Here is a 25,393-nt window from a genome sequence, read left to right on the forward strand (position 1 = left end):
GCCAGAGGTGTAAGTCAGTATTGTCCCTGCCCAATGTACAATGACTTCCACCAGAGGTGACCTGCAGCAGAAAGCAAGCTGGTACGATGCTGTTCTTCCCTACTCTGACATTTTTTGGAGGGCTTGAGGGTGGAGTTATTTTTACCAGATTTGTGAAAATGAAATATCATTTGAAACGTGGAAAAATCTTTCCATCCCCTTTAAATCTATTTCTTGTATTAGACAATTCAAGTCCCTCTCATTGAAAAGGTGTTTTTTCCTCTTCTATAATTTCTTGTTCCATCTCTGTTTTACATATTTTTCTCTCAAGCATTTCCATAATCCCTTCACTACTGTACATGAATACCTCTTGGCCATTTATATATTTCTCTTTGCATTATCACAGTCAAGTAGGGAAGAAATAGGAAATGGTACAAAAACATAGAGTTATTTTCTCTAGTTACACAGGAAGTCTTGGTGGATCAATCCCAGCTACCAAAGTGTTGTTTAGAAATCCCTCCTCTCAGAGTTTCCTCTGTAAACATAGATATTTAAGAACAAATTGTAATTTGAAAAAATTTACTTCTTTGTATAGAAACTTAACAAACGTTTCTGAATTCCAGTTTATGTTCTTCACTGATGAAGACAACTGTCCATTTTTCCTTCATGTAACAAAACATTCCTTCCATATAGAATATTCCTGTTCCCCTAAATTACCACAATGACACAAGAGCAAGAAATACCTGGCAACGTCCAGAGAAATTACAGTACATGCCCTCAGAGAGGGCAGCTGCTGGCACGGGTAATAAATAAATAAACAGATAAATGTATAAGTAAATAAATAAAAGCTGTTCACTGGATTCATGTCAAGAGAAATCCAGACACTTTCCATATGCTTCTGCCTTCCCACATCTGGGAAAAATCACAGTGTACTAGTTCCATTCTGCCATGATAGTGTACTGGATACTGTACCAAAATCTTTTAGTAATGGATAGTTTAAGTTGTGGGTTTGTTGGTTTGCTTTTTGGTTTGCTTTTTTTTAATCCTGACTCTTCCATAAATAATTGTGTTTCATAAGAAGATCTTTCTGGGGGTGAATAGTGGAGGCTGAGAAGCGGAAAGTATTGCAGTTGATGAAACTACCATTTTCTTTATTAAACATTATGGCATTTACTGTATAAAGGTCATGTTTCAACATGAAACACTATAAATTATGCTGCATCAGCTTATAAAAATCTAGGTTTTCAAAATTTAACAATCAATCAAGATGATGTGCATGTCTAGGAAAATTCCCTGGAAGCCAATGAAAGCCTGTACAAAGTGCACCGCCCTGTACGGCTGCCTGCTCCTTGTTGCTCCCAGGCAGTGCTGCTAAAACCTGGCTCTCACTTCTATTAGCATTTGGCCTCTCTGGAGAATTATGGAGGTGAAAAAGATCTAAAATAGGTATTTCACATAGTTTTCCAACTTGAAAATATCTGTCATCACCGTGTCTTTAACTTAGGCTTATTAAAAATATACGACAGCCTTGTGTTTTACAATGTTCATGGTTATGTATGTCTTGGAGATGTACTGAAAACACGACAACAGATTTCTGCAAAACTTCTTCCATTCCAGGAACTGATTAGGCAATGCTAATTAAGAATGCTTCTTTTGGAGCACTATGGCAATAACTAACTATAAATATGACTAACCTAAAATCTAACAGACCAAACATGTATCTAAGATTAGTGAAGCAAATATTCCCTCAGTGAAACAGCCAGCAGAAGGCTAAGAAAAGTGAAAAGAGGAAAAACATAATAGAAACTTTCATAAGGAAAAAGTAACTGTTATTTAACCAAAGTATACAATTACCTAGATCACCACAATGGCTGGCAAGGGAATCATGACCTGCATCTTTAACAGTCAGACCTGTTATGCCAGAATCAGCTGCAAGTGCTTAGTCTGCCAGTGGCACATTAAACACAAATTCAAATTTAGGAACACGTGAAATTATTGATCAAATGGACTTGATTTTGACTTAACTACATCACTTTTCCCTTCACCTTAGCAAATAAGTATCATAATCAACATAGAAGTCACAGTACAGCCAACACAGTTCATAAGTAAGCCACATAAAGTCTGAATTATAGTTTTTAAGAGCCCCACTTCAAACATGGAATAAATTACACTGATCATGAGCGATTTAGATGAGAACAAAGTGATCTTTCAGAAGGTCAAGCAAACACAAATTGCTCAAAATTGCTCAAAATTACAGAGCTTTAAAGATGTTTAAGTAAAAAGAACATGTCAACCAGACCTTCAAACATTACTGAGATAATCTTCTGCTTGACTCTGATGATATCCTTCAGTAAGAAGAACAAGGGTTCATTTTAAAGAAAGGGTGAGTTAGGGAATGCATTATGTTAGAGATTCTCAAAACATGGACCACAGAGCAATTTCTTAATGCTTTAAACCTTCTTTTAGGGACGTGAATCTATTAGGAAGGTGCATCAATTTTATCTGAAATGGAATATTCTGCAGAGGAAGAAACACACTACAGGATAGAGCCAAACTAGCAACTTTCATAGCAAGATTATCAACAAGGGAGTGGCAGCTAACTGGGGATGATGGGGAAGAGTACAGTAATGCATGAAGGAATATGTGTTTCAGGCATGGAAATTAATACCTCCTGCTTGGCCAAGTTTCTTTTGTACAGCAACCAAGTCAGGAAGAACAGAGGCTGTGCTTGTCCAGGTAAGGTCACAACATGGAGTCAAAATGCTGAGGGGCACAAGGCAAGACTGAAGAGCTGGAAAGTATTTCCAGGTTCCACAGTTCAGCCTCAACTTTGGGATGTAGATGCAGAAAACATATTCTGCTAAGGATCCTGGCACTTGAGCTATTTTAGGTATACACATTGAATGCAGGGCTAGAACTCCAAATATTTTAACAAACAAGGAAAATATGAGCAAACTTTATTTGATGTGTAACGAGAACTATTTTATGGATCATGGTCTAATAATACATTTAACTACTTTCTGTATAGGAAAAAAGAAGCAAGTGAAAGAGCTGACTTGGTATAGGTCCATACCATGACATTTAAAATTAAAACACTGAAAGCTTAGTGCTGTTGTGGCTTTGGTGGGAGCAGAGGCAGTGGTTGCCGACTGTGAGATCTTCTTTAAGGCTGGTGACATCTCACATATGAAATCACAGAGACAATCATGTAGGCACAGCACTATGCATAGAGAATTATTAGGCAAATACTTAGCCATCCAAATCTTGAAAAAGAAGTTTGACAAATGTGTTCGCTCATCTCAAGATGAGTTTTACCACTCATACAGTGAATTCATATATTTGCAATATTAAAGGTAAATAGTTAAGGCAGTTATAAACTCATAAAATCGTATGCTCAAAATAAAAATTATTTGGAACCTAACAACTCTGTCTTCCTTTCTTAAGCTACTGACCTTTATTTCTGGCAATATGAAGTTCATAGTGGAATTCATCAAGGAACAGCACAGATATATCACTTACCTTGAAGTCACAGCTTCCATGAATTCATCAAGAAGATCATCGTAGGCTTGACCTCTAATTCTCTTGTGTCTCAGCCCAATATACAAAGGATCTTTCAACAATGTCTGTTAAAAAAAATGGTTGAGCTGTTACATGAGCAAGCTACAATACTACACTCTTATTTAATAAGAAGGGGAGAACAATGCAGTGTTTGAAGATTAATCCAAGCATATGAAGTACATATCCACTTGTCCATGTCTACATAAAGACTGAAGAAACATAAGGAGATTAAAGAAACACCCTTTTGTATCAAAGAAAAGGGATACTCTAGTCTCAAAGGAAGTGTATAGTTTCCAACTGAAAAAGTTTACTCTGGGAAGTCAGGTTTCAAAAGTATCTTTTAAAGCTTTAGTTAGCACTTTTATATTTTTCCTTTATATCCTGACAGTGCTCTGACATTTTAAAAAGGACATTGTCTTTACTTCTATCATCATGTTCCACAATCTCTCCCAGAGCCCATCATTTCAACTCTGTTGATGAGCTGATACTCGGAAAGTGTGCTGCTTTCTAAAATTCAATATGCCAAAACATAAACAAGCCTTCAACCTCTTCCTTCCATGCTTTTTAGATTATCAGTTTAGATTCCAGCATTATCCATTTCAATTACCCACGTTCCATCAGTTGGATAAGATTTCTGAATTTGCCTATGTTTAAATCTTGTACTTATTCTTTCTTTAGATTTATGATACAGATTTTTCCCCTAGGTCCATAAAAACACCAAGCCTGAATTATTCCATGTTTTCACTACCAGAAGGTCCTGGTTTGGTCTGATATATTTCCAAATTATAACTTACAAAATACTAAATGTGTGCAAAGTGCTTTGCAATCACTTTTGACAACCCACTTCAGCTACAGCAATTCCCCAGACTCACACTTTCACTGGCTCTCTCAGGAACTCAGATACACTCTTTGCTGTTATTTCTCACATGCCTCTGAAAATGAATAAGCTAATTTTGCCATTGTATGTAGTGTGCAACGCTCCTACACGTGCCCAAACAGCCAGTAGAATCGGTCAGAAGCTTGACTAAATATTTTTCATTCAAAACCAATTTGGAAACCCAACACAGCTACAGAAATTTGTTGCACACCAACTTAAACTAGAAAAACATTGTAAAGAAAAATACAGACAACCTCTCCTTCCGAGAGACCCTTCAGCATGCAACATGAAGCAAAAAGGCTGGAAAGCTTTCTCAGCCTGCCTCAAACAGAGAATCAGAAATGAGATTTCTGAATTTTAGAGAAATGCCTAAATTGCACTCCCAGCTTTTCTATGTTGTAGAACTGAAAAATCTTCTGGGTCAGAAGTCCCCGTTAAAAACTGATTTGAATCAGTATGAAACTTAAAACCTCTGGTAGTATTCTGCATCCCCTGGGAGTATCCTGATGCAGACCTACAGATAGACCTACAGTCTCTCCCTCACTTTACTCTTCACTTCCACAAAAAAGTAAAGATGTAAGATTAGAATGTTTTTAAACATCAAGCAGGTTTAAAAGCTGAATTTTCTAAAACCATTCATCACCAATTCAAAACAGTTTCTAACATGTTACTTACAGCCTTTCAGAAGTTATTAGTTCAACTTTTTGAATTGACAACTGAATAAATCTCAAAATTAAAATTACTTTGTAAATGAAGGTGAAGTCATTACACTGTAAGTATTTTGTTTATTCCCTTCATCAACTCATTGTAGCATTCATGTTTAAGTAGCATATTTTTTGGCTGAAACAATTTTACTTGTGTATTTACATTATTTTAAGTATTACAGCAGCAAAATCAAAATCATAATTCTGTACCTATTCCGGATACAGCAGGAAAATGCAGGCAAGGATTTGATCTGATATCTTTCTAAGTAATTGTCCCTTTTCTATAGTCTTCTTTTCTTATATGATCATTTCAAACTTTGTTGTCAAGAACTATTTCTGGAATTATTTTTTCATTTCAATTTTCAGTTTGTCTAGTTATTTAAAATGACCTCAGGAAAATCTGAAAAATCAAGGATAATTTTTTTATCTCTGGGAGATAAATTCACAGGAAGTGTAAATGAACTGTTCAGCAATGTGTAAACTTCAAGCAAGTTTGGAGAGCCCGTTGCTTCCCACCAGACTGAGCACACAAAGAACTGCCAAGCCTCAGGAGCCTCTGACAGGAACATCACAGTAGGACTCAGAAACAGGAATCCCATTTCTAAAATCCCATTGGCCCAGCTTTTCATGCCAGTTCATGTCCTATGCAAACATACTGCATGTTCCACTGTCCAATTAAGTGTAAATAACTTAATCTCTTTCCAACTGCCGTAATTCTTCTTCCTAAATTGATGTGCTCTTTTAAGAGTTTCCACAAGTTTTTTATTAAGCAATGTCTGTTTTCTCATTTTTTCTCATTTTGTAAAACAATGCTTAAAATGAAATTAAAAAAATCTTCGGTCCCTTTATTTTTTAAATACTGAAGATGTTTCCATAGCACTTTGCAGCCAGACTGTCAGGCTTATTCCTTTAAGAAGCCAGATCAGACGGGCAGTGATTATGTGAAAGTTCAAGAGAAACAGGCATCACAGTTACTCTGTTCAGAAAGTGCTAAACAAGACATGGGTCTGCCTTGAAACATAGGCTCTTACACTCCTTTCACTACTTTCCTTTTGCATCTCTCATGTCTGTGAGCATTTAAATCTATAGTCAACACTAAAACTCAGAACTTCAAAGCAGCTCCCTTTGTGAGACCACAGCTTGAGTTTATTCACGTATCTTTGATGCTGAAATTTAATGTGGAATATTTAAAACAATTATTACAGTGTTTCTGGAGTATGTTTAAACCTCTAGCCTGGGAAGTCTCACAAGTAGAAACAATTAATTCAGCAACACATCACTGATGAAAAGCTTGGCCAGCTATATACTCAGAGTTCAAAATTCCTTTACAGCTCAGTGCATTCTGCTTAACAAACGTTACAGTTTGACAAGAAATAGCCCCAAAAAGTTCCTTTATAGCCCTGTTTGGAACAACGTAGTAAGAAACCCTGGGCGGAGACAAAAGAATGAAACATTCAGAAAGTGAAAAGAACAGTGGTCACGTCTGCGCCCTGAGTGGCAAACCATTGTGGAGCCGCTCCCTTTCCAAAGGGCACTGAAGAATGCATAAGCTGCTTAAGCACATTATCCCTTTATTCAGGTCAACACCATGCAAACCCGGTCCATAGTGCTTGGTTTTTTTAGAGGGTTCACACATCTTGAGAAACCAACATTTGCTATCGACTGTTTCATGGTTTTCAAAACAGATTACGGAAAAAAAGTTCCATCCTACAATTGAGTATGTCAAGCTGACATGATGATTAGGTACCTCTTCTCAATGACTTTGGTTTCTTTTGTCACCCAGCTTGTTGCCAAAGCTGGAAATCAAATCTCCTTCAAAACATAACTCTGCTTTTTTCAGTTTAGTGGGTTTGTTATGCATATTACATGATACTGAAAAGGTTAATGCCAGTTTATTTTTAGACACACTTATTCTAAGGCTAAAGAAAAGTTCTAAAACATTTAGGTTTACTAGTGTGGTACATTCAAGCTTTAACAGAAATACGGTTTGAAGTTCTGGTAGTGGAAATATCATGTACATCTATTTAGAATTATCTGTATAAAATAACATGTTCTTTGAAGCACCACCTGAGTGAATTAAAACTTCAATGACCTTTGGGGTTCTAAGAAAAAGGCAAGCCATTTATACCACCTTACTTATGCACACTTAAAGGGATCAGCAAAGCATCGAAGTTCAAGCAAGGCTTGAGCTCTGCACCTGGCTCTAATTTATCTACAAAAGCCAAACCAGGGAGAAACAGAAAATTGCACACTTAACTATTTCATCAGTTGAGCACAAACACACTGAAATGTCATCTATTCTCAAACTTGGCACTGAGACGTTTCTTTGGAACAGGTACATTTTAGTGAACAGCTTCATGGAAAATTGGAGGTGAAAAACTGCAAAACACTGAGCCTTTCCACTGACAAAGATGCCAGCAGCACGTGTTCAGAACCAATCAATGCCACCTAGACAGAGTTTGGTGTATGGTGAGACTTCAGAGCAGAAACTAACTGCACACCATCAAAATGTCAAAACCCTCCAGCAGTTCTAGAATGGAAAATGATGATTTGCATTAGAGCCACAGCTATAAAGTTTAAGGAGAACTACATTTGTGTGGGACGTCTGAAGCTTTGGGGCAAAGACATGCCGTACACCAGAAATTAAATACATTTCAGAGTATGATTGGTCTAACAGGGCACACAGTTACCAAGAAAACTAGGGGAATACTGTTGCTTCTTCAAGTGTTAATATTTTCTTATGTTAATACACTGTAAATTCTTTCTGTAACCTTCTTCTTGTCTCAGTTTTCACAGATTGGGGAAGGGCTGGTAAGCACAGTGGAATTTCTGTTCTCCAGGAAAGTTGGACATTCCAAACCTTTTTTTGTTTTGTGTTCCACAAGACTGAAATTTCCCTTGATGTGAAACTTTTTCCAATAGAAGAGTTAGCCAGGTAGGAACAAAGCCAATGTTTTGGACTTAGCTTCAGCTTCTATCAGTACTCATTACCCAGTAATCAATCCGTGTTCATTTAAATTTTTCATTTGTAAGCACTAACATGCTGAATCACAATTTTCTGTCCTTCAAGAACAGCTTACAGCTGCAAAGTGTTTTTCATGGCATTAGAAAGAGTGTATAAGATTTCAATTTATATTAGACTAGGAAGCCTTTCTTTTCTTAGAAAAAGCTTATTTTGAAGTCTGAAATACAGGATGATGTCCTTAAAACATGTAACAGATTCTATGTTTCCAAATGCTAAGTGAATTTTTGATGAGTTGAATGCTACTAATTGGGTTTGAGGGTGCAGAATACTTTGCAAAAAGAAGTTTCATAATCAGAGAGTGAAAGATTTTTTTAAAGTTTTGTTTTCTCTGAACTACACTGGCCCCATGGCATACTTACTAAGAAGAGATCATGGCCCCTCCTATCTAAACATCAGACTTTTCTAGTAGAAGAAAAAAGAGGCCTTATCCTCTCTGTCTCCCCAAAAGGAGGAGATCTCATCTTTGGGAGTCTCAGCTAACACTTTATCTGGACATGCCCAACAGACAGGCACTGGCACACAGAGTAGTATCTCTCTTTGCACCTCAGTTTCCTCCACAGGAATTTCCATAGGACAGGATGACACAAACGGTCCCAAAATAGGAGGCCAAAAAAGGGGTATCACAATGGGTCATTCTAGCTACAAATAAAGGAGGAAAACCCCCACACATTGGACACGAGTTTAAAAAGTTGAGCCCAGCTGTGTTCACCTTGCCAAAACCAAGTGGCTGCCAGTACTCGAGAGGCAAAGATAACAGTGTATGCAGACAACAGCTGCACTATAATTAATATTTTCCGATCTGTAACCCTAAAAACATCACTACAAATCATCCATTGCCTGTTCAGACAAAATTCTAGACCTGAAATAGTCAAGAGTTTAAAAGACAATACATTCATAACGTTTAATTGCCATCAATCTTGAGTGTAGTGCTTGAAGGGAACAAATTCCATGGAATAAAACTATTCCTGAAGAATATTAGGAGTTTTTGAGACAGTTCAAAATATAAATATTTATTAATATTCTGTTGAAGCAATATCCTAATGTAACAGAAAAGAAGTTACGGTATTTCAAATTCTGTTTAAAAGAATTTAAGGTTGTGCTAAACAATACAGAAAATATGTTCTCTTTCATACACACATAGTGATACTATAGTTTTGCACACCTAGACTACACATTTTCAGTTATTTCTCCTTGAAGACAGGCTTCATTTATTCAATTCAACTTGTTCTTTAATTTTATAAGGTTGTTTAAGTGTCAATGTGACTTATACATCCTGTGCTTGATTCTGCTCAGGAAGCTTATTCATTTCTTAATCTGAAGAGGAATTACCAGTTGTAGCTTTGAATACTCACTGAACCCTGTTGCTTATACTCTAGTTATTTCCCACGCATGCAGTCAGCTTTACCCAGCTGAAAAACTGTCAGCTCCAGCGAACTTTAACAGCAAAATAAAAATCCCTCTAATGGCTGGAAAGAATGCTTCATGCAGGAATCTTCTAACACGCTATGAAATTACCACAGACTGTCCCCGAGCAAGAAGACTGCACAAAGCCAGGCTGTGCCAGGGACATTCTGTGGGATGTTTCCAGTGCATGTATGTGGCACTGCATAAAGGCCCCAGTGTGTGCAGGCTGTGGGCAGACAGTGGGCTGTGTGGCGAGCGGGCGCCAGCCCTCCAGACCTCTCACACTGCACACTCCGCCCGTGTCCCTCCATCCCTTGTCAGGGCACCAGAAGGGCTCCCCCAGGAAATAAAACTCATTCCCATGAGCGAGCATGCAGAGACCATGCAGTCCCCTAAGGGTAACGTTTACAAACACACCTAAGATATACCAAATAGCACAAGCTGTGTGAGCCATCATTAGCAAGGGAGCACCAAGTGCAGCAAAACACAAAGACAGAAAGTTGCAGCAGCAAGATGCACTTGATTTTTCAGAAGGCTGTTGTGCTGTCTGCTCTTCAAGTCACGCAACACACTGGTGTTTGCATCCAGTGAGTTTGTGGAATCCAGTGATGGGTGAAAAGCTCAAGGGTTATTGATGGTCCAGGGGTAGGGAGCAGTGTTGCCTTCTAGTGTGAGTCTGCAGGTACATCTAAGTCATTCTTAGTTTACCTCCAAAATACTGGAAATTATAAAATACTTTATAGAAATTCTGCTTTTATAGAAAGTTCATCTAATGATTTTTAGGTGTAATTCAAGATTTCTGAACACCTGAAACAGACAATACCGGCTACAGCCAGGGGCCTATCAATGATCCATGTGCATTCTTTTCTGATTTTTCCATTCCAAACAACCTGGAATTCACAGGGACACTTGAAGTTCTTTTCTTGATTGGCTCTGAAAATTACACGTATAGACAGCATAGCTAGGCAAACTGTATATATTGCCATACCTGATGGTATACCAAAACCTAAAAATTTTTAAAAGCAATAATATACCCAACATCAGATGCAAGATCAGAGCAATTTGGCTTTTGTTCTACCTCTTCACCTTTCTGGTACACAGTATAGCAGATTCACACAACAATGACAAAGCTTTTTCAGTAACTTACTATTGCTATCAAAAAAATTCTTTAGTAAACCTAATTGGACAATCTAGCAAAAAACTGCTTTATTCACCCTGTTCTTCATGGCAGTTTCCAATCAGGAAAGACCTGGGAATAGCTAAGTAGTGAACCATACCTCAACTACAACTTTGCTAGCCAACAGATAAAGTAAAAAAATAATGGTATTTCCCTGAAATTTAAATGCCACTGGAATCTTTTTTTCAGGTCAATCAGCTTACATTGACGATTTTCAACCAATTTAACTTCTAAAAACTACTTAGAAGTAACTATGAAAGAACAGCCATCGCTGAATCTGCAGCACAGGTCATGCACTGCTCATAAGGAGAAAAAGCAGGCATTTTCCTGAGGACTGGATTAGATGTTGTTTATGAAAGTAATGTAATTGAAGAAAAAAAACAAATCTGCCAAGTGAGTTTGACAGTTTTTCATACTAGAAAATGAAAAACTAAAAAGTTTTTCAACTGTAAACATAAAATTGTGCCAACATATTCTGTTAAAGGAAAGTTAGCTTCAAAACTAAAATAATAAATTCCTTGTTAAACTGATCCTTATAGCATTAAAGTTCTTTTCCTAGTACTCTGCTTGTGTACCATCACCACATGGATGCATCAGGTCCTTCTTTTAAATCAACATTTAAGCTTCTACACCAAGTAGCAGCTATACCAAGCAGGTCATAACTAAGGCACGAGATTAGCAGGAGGAAGGGGAAATAATTTCAAATCTTGGAATTTTCTTAATTTATACAGAAGGAAAAGTATAGAAAGATCCATTTTCTGTGTTACTTGTGGCAATCCAAAAATAATGGTACGTTTTGTATGAACAGGGCACTGTCACCATGGGTGGAATACAGAGGCTTATTCACAGAAAGGGTTGTCGAGCACTGGAACAGGCTGCCCAGGGAAGTGGTTGAGTCACCAACCCTGGAAATATTTAAAAGCCATGTAGATGTGGCACTTAGGGACATGGTTTAGTGGTGGAGTTGGCAGTGCTGGGATAACAGTGGGACTCAATGATCCTAAAGGTCTTTTCAAACCTAAACAATTCTATGACACAATTCACTGCCAGAACCATATTTAGCAGCGTTAGTAAGGAGAACAGAGAGACCTAATTCATTGTGTACTTTAAGAAAGAAAAAAACAGCAAGATAAATACTCTGCATTATGTTTAACAGTCTGAGTGATTTCTCCTGATGTTAATATCTGTCTGCAGGGACAGGAATAATGCCAATTCCACAAATGCCTGTAATTTGAGTTGGAACTTGGAAGATGCTCAGAACCATGGTTTCAGAGGAACATTTCATCAGACACAATTTTAGCATGCATAACTCTTTTACACAGTAAAACTGAAAACAAATGGTTGTCTGCATGCCAGTGGCATTTCTTGAAAAACTTAATCATTTGCCTATTGAGAAAACAATAGTCCTGAAGAATCCAACATCGTTTAGGACTTCAGCACATTATGCTGCATGTAATCACTAATATTTTAACATACAAATAATAATCAGAAAGTAAAAAAATATGAGAAATCTGATGTCTTTTATTCATATAGTTTCAGAGCACCTCACAAGAAATCTCATGAAAATCCTAATATCTACTTTCTATAATAGCTTTTACTGAATCACAGAAAAGGCTCAGATGAACCATTAAGCTCCCTACACAACTGACCTTCCACAGACCCCATACAGTTAATGACTATTCTTCTCATGAACCCCAGCAGTTATATGTCTAAAATTTCAATCCCGTGTCCTGTCACACATCAAGAAACATTTAACAATACCCTCAATGCTACATTTTGAAATATAGCTGATATATAATGGGAACTGTAAGCCATAGAAATAGATTATCACAACCAAACTTTCAAAAGTTTATTGCTCTCAAAAAACCTGAGGGATGACATGCTAAAACCTACTTGAGGGTCCAGCAGTAAGTGCTTATAATAAATCACAGAAGGTGGTCAAACAATAATCTTTAAGAAAAGTCCAAATATTACTCATGGTAGCCTATACAGTACCTTAAAAACAAGTCTAGCCTCAATGAAATGCTTTATAGAAGTAGGAGATTTTTTTTCCTGCAAAGTAATCATGTGTGTTGCTATCTTAATAAACTATTTTTTTAGCTTAATCAAGAGAGTATGACAAGATATAGATGCTTGATGTGATTCAAACACTGTGAATACATCAAACTTTCCTATATCATTTTCTGTGAAGCAACAAACACATATCATTCCTTTTATTTTCATGCACTTACATTTCCAAATTTTGTTTAGGATAGGCAGTGGAAATGTTTGAATGTAAGGAGTCATCCAGTTTTCAAAAACAGACAAAAATTAAGAAAAAAAAAATCAAAACCAAAAAACAAACCATCAACAAAGTGAATCAGAGAAGAGCAAAGAAGATGGCATCAGTAAAGTTTTAACTAACTATAACAATGTTAGTAACTAACAATATTCAGAAGAATGCTATCTTAATAATCTTGCTTCATGTGACAAATGACAGATAACATAAACTGTAAAAAACCCCTTGAAGATCTTTTTCATTCATCTTCAATATTCTATTAATAAAGGAGATTTTGCTATTATTGTATCAGGTCACAGATTATGACAGCACAAGTGTTTTGAGTCCATCAGATATGTAATTGAACAGAATTTTAACATATCAACAGGTATCATTTACAAAACTGAAAATCCTGTTCTAGGTTACCAGTACATCCCATTTCTATACCAACAGTTCTGATATTTTGTTTTGATTTCTTTTCAATTAATATGTAACTATAAATCTCCACTACTTGTTGCGACCTCTTTTCAATTTTATTAAACTTATATTTATTTCATTTACTTCCATAAGCTACTCGCACATGGTCCTTCATCAAAATATCTTTGACTCTGACATCCCTGTCTACTGTGCTGACAATCAGCCATTTTTTTCTAGAGCCAAATGGGTTGGACCTCTTCCTACATCAACAAGTCACATCAACAGTGTTCCTTTGACTGACTGGCAATTATGAAAAAAGTATGTTGATATTATTTCAGTGCTGGCATGTCAGCTATATATCTGTCCTACCACCAAAAGAAAAAAAGGAAAAAATAATTCTGTGCACAAAGTAGACCTGCTAGTGCAAGGCCAACATTTGTAAGAACACCTTTATGATAAATAGGTGACATGCTTTGTTCAAGACACTAAGCTGTCTTCTGTGGAGCCATAAGTGATGCATATTATCCCACCTTTTGTGATAGCAGCTATATTTATGCTTACTCCTTCTCTTTTCTTCTCCATTGCCTGTGAAATTCCTGAGGAGGCTGATAGCTGGCAGTTACATGAAAGTCAACCAAAACAAACACTATCTGTTGTTGCCTTCTGAGCATGAAGAATTGGAAATGTCTAATGTATCTTGAAATAAAGTCTGCCATCAGTTTGGCCTGTGGATATTCATGCTTGCTATCCAAAATAAGCATTTCCAGATATTCATTTCTGCCCTCTTTCACAGATCCTCTTGAGCTGAAAAGTGAAGTAAGAAGAAATGGACTGACAGAACTGCCAGTAATATCAGTGCACAGCTCGTTCTTTCTAATGCCAGTTGAAACTGAGACTTAAATCTCAGGTCACCATCTCCGTTCTCTGTGCTAAAATTCTCCCCTCTTCAACTTCTCAGGTCTTAAAAATCATTGCCAAAATGCTGTTTGGCAAATGCGGAAATCTGAAGCACCACCTGACTTTGACACATTTTCCATGGTCTAATGAAATAGAACACTTCACAAAAGAAATATTCATAATAGCAAATTTTGTAAAAATAAATTAACAGTCTCAGAAAAAGAATACCATATATTCCTGCCAAAATGACAAAGTTCAAAGGATAACAATAGATCAAAAGTAGCAGACAATTGCTGAGATCTTCTCATGCACTAAGTAGCAGAATGGCATTTCTCAAAGAGCAGTAGAATGACACTTCTCAAAGATAACAAGGGTTTGTTTAATACGAGCTTGACAAAAGTTCTCTATAAAAGTCTCCCAAGCCACACAGTAACCACATGTCAGATGCAGACAGAGGTAACTGAAGTGCAAACTGAGTATGAATTCATGTTAAGTAACTTAAGAACCTATACTGGATACTTCAACATCTAAGATAGTCTAGGCTCTTTTTATAATCAACAGGTAGAACAATAGATTAAAGAACATTTTAAAACACAATTAATTGAACAAATTTGACACAGCTCCTCTACAAAAAGCAGCATCTGTTGCTCTTCATAAAATTTCCCAAGGAGGATTAGTTTAGGTTCATATGGCTGTCAAGCTCTGTGTCTCTTTTTCAGTCATTCTGAGCTTACCTAACTTGGTGAACGGGCCCCAGACTCTCAAGACTAGTAATTCAAACACAAGATTATAACTGGCCATTCCATTGAATCTTAAGCATGGGAAAGATTAAAAAAAACAGGAAAACACATTGCTGCCAGGAGAGTGGGTACACTAGAAAAGTCTAGATTTGGGTTGACTAGAGAGGCAACATGGAAAGGCTGGATGGTTACAAGAAGATTGCAAACACTAATCTCTAGTATTTTATAAAAGAATAAGAGAACTTTAAGCAAAGCCAATATAGAATCATGGGGATGTAAGTCTGGCGCTAAATATATAGCAATATATTATTTTATACAACATACATATTAAAAAGATAATATGAACTTGAAAGTCTCCTTTAATTTAATTGAACTAAAACAATTGAATGAATTTTTAAAATTGCAGTAACCTTTTGTTGTATGATAATAACAGTAAAAGTCTGGTGGAAAAAATCTCTCCTCATTAGTTTTTTATTTATTTAAAAAGGACCGTAGGTATTTTTGCTACTGACAGGAAATGTAGATCAAAGTATTTTTCATCCCCTTATTAGGGTAAAAGGAGACAAGCATTATAATAGTAGTAATGTAAATACAGAATGTCTTTCTACTGTTATAGTAAATAACAAGTGAATGCAGCATTAAACAAAATGCTGATAGTGTGCATACTATGAAACTGAGAAAAATATTTAAAAAAATGTTTAAAAGCCCAGCCCATTTATATTTGAGTTTTATTGGAAAAAGTGCTGGTACTCATAGCTGCTGATCTACACCTAAGAAAATATGAGAAAAGCAGCTAAATGAAAAAAAGGGAGGTGATGCAACACATTGCCCTGGGAATACCATGGTAAAGAATAGCAAGTGATCTACATTTGCAAATAATCAAAACTTTTAGCAGCTCTAAATACAGTGGGGAATGCTGTTCCCCTTTGTACACAATTACTTCATAAAAGGGATAGGCAATGTTTTGTATTTCAGCTCTCTTGATTCTCACTAGTAGAATGCATCCTCTAGGAAGCACAAGACGTTTATACACAGTCTTCTACTGAAGGTTTAATATAACCAAGGAAATACATAGTAAGGCAGAAGATACAAAAGAAACAGTAACTAAAAAAAATTGCAGAAGACCAGGGACACAATGGAAGACAAACTCAAAGATTCTTCAAAAGGCAGTCTTTAAAAGACTGAAACACATTGAAAACTTCAGTATCTTTGGTAAATCCAGATTTATTACTACACTTACAAATTCTCAACTCATCTGAGTTAAAACAGTGAGTAAAAATAACTTTTGAAATTTTCAAGTTGTAAAATGTATTACCAGACATATTGCAACTATTCAATTAGAGCATTGAAGAGCCAGAAAAGGAAAGCCCTCAAAAATTACTGAAGAACATCAGCTGTCAGATATTTGTGATCCACAAACATGTCACCCACCAATCCCTACACTGAGCGGGAAATGGCGACTCTTGTAAGTACCATCCCTCTCCCAGCTCATTCCTGAGTCTGTAAGTGTAATATGGATGCTGGCACAGTTTCAGGTGTTCCTATTGTTTAAATAAAGCACATTTACAAGTGATTGGTGATGCTATATTTATTTTAGAGGTAGAATCTTTTGAAAGACTCTGGAAAGATGACACTAAATGCCCCCAATTTTAGAATGCGCATCTATAAAAACAGATGCACTAGCCCATTCCCTCTTCTAAAACATGTTCAGTCCACTTCAAATAACTTAATAAATTTAAAAGGAGACTACCAATTCCAACAACATAAAATAGTATATGGTTTTTTAATCTGCATAATGGGCTAGACAGAACTGTAAATTCAGAAATTAATTTACTTTTCAGTACTTCTGAATAGTGAAAAGAGAATAGAAAAAATTACTCATGGCATTGACTCTAGGAAAAATAATATCCAATCACACTATTTACTTGCCAAGTGGAAGCAGGAAAAGAGGAAGAAAAAGGAATATTCATGTATTTTCTCCTTTGTTCAAGTGCTGTCCATGTGCTACCAAGGAAGGATCTAGCAGCAAGATCTAAGAGGGAAAAAAAATCCACTTATAAAATAGAACTTAACTGGTGAAGGAAGTGCAATTACCTCCTACCAGGCTGACATGGATAGGCAGCAGCTGAAAGATTAAAAAAACCAGAAGATTTACTTCATCAATAGTTTTACAAATTTTCATGCCTGGAACTCAGCACCACTGGGCCACAGCATTACCTTTGAGCACCTCCCTTGGCCTGACTGTTTTGTGGAGCATGGAAAAAAGCCTCTTTTCATCAACTAGGTTAAGTTGGTCCATAACATTTTAACATACCTAAATGAAAAGCTGCACATCTAGAAACCTGTTTTGATCACACATAGCGTCATTTGTATTGCAGAAACACTCAAAACTACTAAGGAACACAGTGGAGAATATAACCTTGAAATCTGATTCTCATATATGCACCAGATACAAAAATAGATCATTTTTAGATAGACAGGACCAATCTCTATTCATAGAATTCAGGAAATATTACTACTATTTTACAGTAAAACTGGCACTGAAATGCTGTCTCTAGTTCTAATGATCATCATTCAACAGAAAGGCAAAAGGACCTTTTTAAAATCAGAGCATAACCATTTCAGTATATAGTTACTACACCAAAAAAAATGTAAAAGTGCCACTACTACGTAAAAGTGCCACTACTCTATACATGAATGCAAATTGTGACTGTTTTTTATTTAGAAATCCCTGCAGCTGTACACAATTTACATTATTTGTTTGATACATTTATATATTTAGATTGATAAGGTATGAAATAGCAGGTTGGCTCTATACTCAGCTTTCTACTGCCCAGGTTTCTATTTTGGTTGGAAAATGAATAATAAAAGGAGCTTTGTTTATGTTTTCTCAACAGATTTCATTTGCACATTCACAGGTAGGTATTCTTCAAGAATATGAATCATGGAAAGCTGGTACCAGTTCTTATGACAACTGAAAATAATTTGTTGAAATGCAGAAAGTTAATTAGAACAAGCTGAAGAACTGAGCCTGAATTTGCACCTCAGCTTTTCTGGAGTCCATATTCTACCACGAAAGCCTGCCATTCCTCCAGAGGAGTCAGAATTGAGAGTCAGCCACAGTCATTGACCTATTTAGGGCAACTGTGAGAACCATCACATTTCTCCATTTCAATATTTTAGTAAATTAAGAGAAAAAATATTCTGAAGCAAGCACGCAGGAAACAACTTGAAATAGCAGCCCACAAATCCCTGAAGTGTCACAGATGGAGGAGCAGCTGCCCTAGGAGCTGCCCTGCATATTTCTTTCTCTTGTGCACCTCTCAGTACTTAAATCATAGAATCATAGAATTGCTTAAGTTGGAAAAGGCCTTTAAGATCATTGAGTCCAACCATTAGCCCAGCACTGCCAAGTCCACCCCTAAAGTATGTCCCTAAGCACTACAACTACATAACTTTTAAATACTTCCAGGAACGGTGACTCAACCACTTCCCTGGGCAGCCTGTATCAATGCTTGACAACCCTTTCTGTGAAGAAATTGTTGAAAACTCCTCTGGCACAAGCTGAGGTAATTTTCTCTCCTCCTATCTCTTGTTACTTGGGAGGAGAGACCAACAGTAATACAAATAGAAACCGGTTCAGATACACATTTTTAAAAAGCAAACTGACCATCACAGCTCATCAGTACATTAAGGGCATATATATGTGACCAGTCAGCTATTTAACTATGTCTACACAGGGCAAGAGAATGTTGGCATGCCCAGCTTCCTTGCAGCCATCACAGTTGCAGCTGGAGTGACTTCTGACAGCCCGGCAGTCCTGATGGCCAGTGTGTGGCACTGTCCTGGTGCTCAGAACACCAAGATGCCTTCTGCTAAAAACTGCCTGAATTAGAAGTTCTTTCAGTAAGAGCTGTCTTGGCTTTTTCACATCGTGTGAAGGTACTATCTAAAGGAGTTGAATGCCTTCTAGTTAGACTGAAATTTATTGTAAATGGTTTAAGTTTAAATGCTAATCTTTCCAAAGCTCCCACAACTGGCCATCGCCAGTATTGAATTTACACAATTAGTTTAGAATTGCTATAGCACCCATGAACTTGTCAGAACTTCTCTTCTAAGGTATCAAATAAACACAGTTTTCATTCCTCTGCTAAGCATTCAGTATTAGATTAAGATTTTTATGGTCAAAAGAAATTGATAAAGATATTAAACATTGCAGAGCTGAAGAAAAACAACCCCGAGACACCATAAACCCACAAGTATTTTATTATTCCTCACAGAAATATAAATTTTAAATTGCATTTTCTCTAGTAACACAGGAGGCCTGCTTTGCTTCTTCACTGGTCTAGTTTTAAAAGAAACACTATGAATTCAAATGTCTTATAAAGGTAAAAAATAAGAGTCAACCCAAAATCTGTAAACTTACATTAGACCAGGACCATTGTATTTTAAATAAGAGCCTTACCTTTAATCCAATCTGCCTGACATTCTCAATTTATCCCAAATATAACTAAGAAAAAACTATTTCTTCCTCCCCACCCAGATCAGCATGGTACAGAAAGCTTTTACCAGAGTTGTTTTTTTTTTTTAAAAAACTGGCCAAAGCATTATTTGGACATTCTGATTTAAGGATCTTGACAAACTTTTAAAGCTTTTGTTCAACATATTCATTTGCTGTTAATACAATGGAAAATAAGACTTCTTGCCAAGACAGATAAAACTGACATTTAAAAAATGTCACTACTACCACATTTATAGCGACAAACTAATACTTCCACACATACCACCATTAAGGAAAAGCATCAGGAACAACAGAAAAACTCATTCTTATTATTCATAATTATTTTCACTAGGTTGCTTTTCTTTAGTGTCTTTTGCTTTTTTACTGCCTATAAACACATTTTCTGAACTTGGTTTCTATTATTAGGTTTTGCTGTTTGTTTGGTTTTATTAAACTGCCAGTTTTCACATCCCTGTAAGCCAGGCTGATTTTTTTACCAAGAGGCTTGCCTCAACATTGTTTATTTTGTGAGACTTTAATAGTATCTTTTAAGTAGAAAACAATCATCACTCACATTTTAATGTTTAAATGTTTCCCCATGATCCAGCTTGATTATTTTCATTGTTCTTAAACCATCCCACCTCCAGTGCTGAGAACATGTGTTTTGGGTAGGTCTCCATTAAGTTACAGCTGTTTGTACCTTGGCAACTATTCCTTTTCTTCTACAGTCTATTTATTTAACCATTTCAAGGTGATTTAACATATATCTCTACAACATTAGATGAACACTCAGGATCCAGAGATCATATCACCTCAGGATTTCCAACGACAATTTCCCATCAGCACTGAGACTGGTGCCTGAGTATAGTTTAATTGGATTGAAATCCCACCTAAAGAACCATCCTCACACCTAAAAAATATGTGTCTACTGGGTAAGGCACAACTTTTAGTGAGATTGTCACAGTTTGAGGTAAATAACTAATAGTACTCCAAATAACATTTTAAATGCTTTGGATAAATATGTCCCTCAATAATTACTTACCTCCAATTTGTCAATATTTTCTAAAACAGGCATATTATTTTTGGCAGCAGCCAATACCTCTTCTTTTGGACACTCAGTCCCATGTAGATTACATAGATTGATTTACTAGTTTGGTCACACGAGACTTTCTACTAGGTCAATTTTTACCCATAAATAAGCAGTTTCCATTTCTCTTGCTTATTATCTAGGCAAACGTATAAAAATGTTTTATTTCCTTCTCATTACTTTCTTTGGTTTTACGAGTAACACGACAATATCCCAGCCAAAAATACCTCTGCTAAAACTGACAGTAACAAGGATTTTAATAATCATCTGAAATTGAGTTGCTTCTCAAAGTTACTGTTTCAAGTCCTGTATACAACAAAGCAATCCAGGATGAGAACCTGTAAAATCTTGAGGTTTTTTGCAATCTGCTTTAGAATAAGACTTAATCTTTCTTTGGAGAATTTGCAGGTTGTGCACCTCCACATTATAGTTGCCAAAAGTACATTTTTTAGAACTTCTTTTAAAGCAGTGAGGCCCCCGCAGAATGGCAGAAAGAACTAATCTAAATGGAAAACATCTGCACATTTCAAAAAATATGTTCAGCATAATTATTATTCATATGTGCTCAAGTTGTGAGAGTGATTTCTATTGTGTTTTATTATGGAAAATACTGGCTAGACTAAGAAAATATAGCATGAAAATACAGTTATTTGTCCAAGAGGTTTAGATTTTAAGATAAGGAATTGCAGTGCAATTCCACAGCAGCTTGACCTAGTATAATCAGCTTAGCCAGCAAAATGTGAACACTTTTCAGTCATTTCAGTTCTCTACAGTGACTCACCACCAGGTTACATGAACACAGGTGTTAAGGACAGAACAGGGATGTGGGTGAGAGGAAGGGTGTTGGAAGAAATTAAGGGACCTGGTGCCCCAGGTTTCCTGACTGACTAAAGGAGCCTGGGAACTACATCCAAGCTTCCATTAATGAATACTATCAGGCCCATGTAGTCTCATCAGTCAAGGAGTACAGCAATAAAGTCCCACCTGGTCATGACCCAAGGGCAGACTTCAGGCCTCATTCCCTATGGTCCTAATATAAGAAGCCATATTCCGAATTAAAAAACACAAAAGGCAATCTCCTGAGCAGAATGTGAATATTTCAGAGCATCAAGAAACTCTAGCTCACACAAATTTTCTGCACCTTGTAATACTTTATGGGTGCCACCCTTTCATACTGATTGTTTAGTCACAAGAACAGTGACATGAAAGTTAGACTACTAGTATGGATAAGCCTGTTTTGCTATTGGTCTGTGTATATAAAGATGTTTGACAACAACTTTCAAGAAAATGATATGCTATGCAAAATTAAAAAGTACAATGAAACACAATCATAAAAGCAAAAGGCAAATCCTACTGAAGTATAAGAAGTATCTAATGCAATTAACTGCCTAGAAACATTCAGTGATAGATTACACAACTGGTCCAGCTGCTCAAACCAGGAATAAAAACATTTTATAGCTAATGATTTGATATGATTTGCTATGATTTGATATGGCTACATGCTACAGTGTTCAGGTACATCTCACAAGTAAGTCTGTCTGCTTTTAAAGGGAGTTTCTGGGGGGACAGAGAGAAAGGGTAGCAGGCATTTCTGGTTCAGTAATGCTTTAACGTATTGTAATTGTCTAAATTATCCCAGTGGGGCAGGGGTGGATGTGTGTGTATAAAGCTGAAGATGCACACACCCAACCCAACAATCTAGAAGCCCCAGCTAAATTTACTGCTACAGGAATACTTTATTTAGCTATAATACACATAAATCTTTGATACATTTATCATACATAAAGTTTAGCACTTGCATTATTTATAGAGGAACACATGTTTACTTCTACAAAAGCATAATGATATTGCAGATTTTTTTTTTAATTTGCCATCATTCACAGTTTTCAAGTATACAAATATTCTTTCGGACAAAAAAAAAGAAGGAAGAACAGGGGTCAAGTAATTAACTAGTAATCCCAGAAGCACTGGAAAGCAAAGAGCCAATTTTCAACAACTTTAAATCTCTGCATTTCACACAAATGGGAAGCCAAGTTAAAGAGGGTAAGGTCCACACACTTGAAGCACTAGGACCTCATCTGGGGAAAATTTACAGTGCTTTCTATAACTAAAATGAATGTACAACTGAAGTACACAGACATGCACATTTAATATTTACTACACTTCAGAAAAGGATTTTACCTCATTATTTGTTCCCACATCCAACATCACTGGCAGACATTCGTAAGGTTTTATTCCTCCACATGCTGTATAAAGTGCCAGTTTACCAACGGGAATGCCCATTCCATAACAGCCAAGGTCTCCAAGACCAAGAATACGTTCTCCATCAGTCACCACAATAGCCTGGAGGAAGCAATAAAAACACTGTAAAAGTCACTTCTTTGGTTGTATGCACTAAGTATTCCGTTATTTTCTTACCATCATTTTTTAATTTTCATGCAAAAATTCTAGCAGGTACAAACAAATCAGTACTACAGTAAAGGCACAGAATTGTTTTATTGTACTTTACAATGGTTTTGTTACATTATTTTAGACCCTTGCTTCACTGGAAACGGGACTTTCATATAAAATTTTAAGAATACACAAAAGAGCTACTTAGTATTACATTACAAGGGAACTGGAATTGTTCCCTCTTACATTTTTCTGTCAACAGTATGAAAACAGAATAGGAAGGGAAAGGAAGTTACCCACTAAAAAAGAAGAATCCCAGACTCCTGGGTTTTGTCATATCTGTTCTCAGAAGAACCAGAGCCAGCCACTCCTCCCGGCCTTTGACAGTGATGTCTACAACCACCTGGCTCTTACCTCTCAAAGATGTATTTCTTCCCTTGAGCAAATAACATAACTCCATCATACTTATGCATATGAGGAAGCATGTATTTTCTTTGACAGAAATGCAATAACTTAGTAAACCCCAAAAAACTGTCTGTGCTATACAGAAAGGTTTTTCATAGTAAAGGACAGAAGTGCTCAGTATATCAAGCAGCTGAAAACACAAAAATCTCCTTGTCATACTCTGTGACAAGGCATTTTAGTTGGAAATTTAATATTTCTTTTGAGAGAGCTCATCAAGTATCACAAATGGAGAACTATTAACTCAAACACTAGAACAGTTTGCCAAGAGATCTTGTGGAGTCTCCACTCTTGGAAAGATACTCAAAACCCCAAAGGTTGGATGTAGCCCTTCCTGGTTGACCTTGCTTGAGCAGGAGGATGGACTGGATGATCTCCAGAGGTGCCTTCCTACCTTAACCACTCTGTGATTCTCTGAAATGCAGAAAAAGCATTCAGAGTTGGGTTTTTTTCATGCATAATATTCCATGTAATTGACTAATTCATAAGCCTATAGCCAGACAAGTAAGGGTTTAAATGCCTCAAACTTTGGCTGTAACAGCATTCTTTCTGTTTAAAAAATTAGTTAAAAAAATCACTGAAATCTAAATTGATAAAAAGTTTAAAAATCATCTTAACCAAGTCATCTTGGCTAAAAAACAGCATCAGCTTTGTCATGCAACTAAAACTGCACTTACCTTGATGACACTTTCTGGCCAGGATTTAAGCATTGTAGCAATGTGACCCCGGTCATGGATAGAAATAAAAAGACCTCTGCAAATAGAAAAATACTTTTCATATAAGCAGGCAATTAAATAATTATAAATCCATTTAATATAAATAAAGTATAAATCAATAATCAAACTCTATGTAAATGTGTTTCCAACAAAGATTCCATTCAATAAAAAGAGCTCAGTTTTGTATCAATGAGTAAATTAATTAAACATCTGCATTTAGTAGAAGTCAGAGAACATGTAACTCAGTGAAGTTTTATCGAGCATTGAGAATGTGTAAGAGTCTTTTCTGAAAACCATTAAGTTTGATTTTAAAGCTCACTAAGCACTTCATCTGTTCAAATGTGTTCATTAGTTGTCCCTGACTACGAAATGAGTTCCTCATATAACCGTGATCACTAGTGCCTCAGCAGTCCTAACATTTACAAACAAGAATAGGCCAAAGTTTTAACCTATGAACAAAACCTGAAATAAGCCATATATTATCATTACATAAAATAATTCAAGAACATTCAGTTATGTGTTTAGAAAACAGTCTGTTTATTTCATTAGATTGCCCTTTGAAACTCAGAGAAGTGGTAAGTTACCTTCTCTACAGTGAGAGAAGGTCCTTGGTGCTGAGCAGACCAAAACTTTACTCTGAACAATGTTTGTAAATCGGCCTTAAGTTCCATCAGTACAGAAGAGTTTAAAACAAAATGACAGAAAAGTTTAATTCTAATTTCTTTTTCTGTTTATTACAAATTTGATATTGTATCTGATCCTACTCTCCAGCATTTTATTCTTTAATTTTTTTACTTGACAGGCAAATAGACATTCAGGTCCACTCAGAGATAATTTCATTTCATTTCTTATCAACTTTTCTCATGTGAGATAGTGGAAAAATACTCTCCCATTGAATTCAGTCTCTTAAAACTCACAAAGAAAACATCAATGGAGAAGTACGTGTCAAAGATGCCTTCTTGTAATTAAACTTTCATTAGCAAGTATAAGAAGTTGTCTTCTAGAATTATTCTAAAGCATTTGATCCACCATTATACAGTAAAAATTGGAGAAAAGTACTGAAAAAATAAGTGAAATCTAAGTCTACTACAATATCACCATATTCATACAAGTGAGTATATGCTCATGCAGGTCTAAACAAAACTAAGAATTCAGGAAAACACTTTTCAGATATGATTGCACATACTCCAAGTCAAGCAAA

The 25,393-nt window shown here is 36.2% G+C and overlaps 1 protein-coding gene across 1 annotated transcript in view; it reads right to left on the reverse strand.

The window, feature by feature from the left end:
- Window positions 1-25,393, reverse strand: part of ME1 (malic enzyme 1) — a 164,653-nt gene that overhangs the window by 72,134 nt on the left and 67,126 nt on the right. Inside the window, exons 4-6 of the mRNA XM_051777956.1 lie at window positions 24,154-24,229; window positions 22,805-22,966; window positions 3,499-3,602 (exon numbers count right to left, since the gene is read on the reverse strand). Of these exons, the coding sequence (XP_051633916.1) occupies window positions 3,499-3,602; window positions 22,805-22,966; window positions 24,154-24,229 (342 nt within the window). The remainder of the gene's footprint in view (window positions 1-3,498; window positions 3,603-22,804; window positions 22,967-24,153; window positions 24,230-25,393) is intronic.

Source organism: Manacus candei, unplaced genomic scaffold (assembly GCF_025592945.1).
Source record: "Manacus candei isolate 608988 ecotype Guabito, Panama unplaced genomic scaffold, ASM2559294v1 h1tg000011l, whole genome shotgun sequence".
Lineage (NCBI taxonomy): Eukaryota > Metazoa > Chordata > Aves > Passeriformes > Pipridae > Manacus > Manacus candei.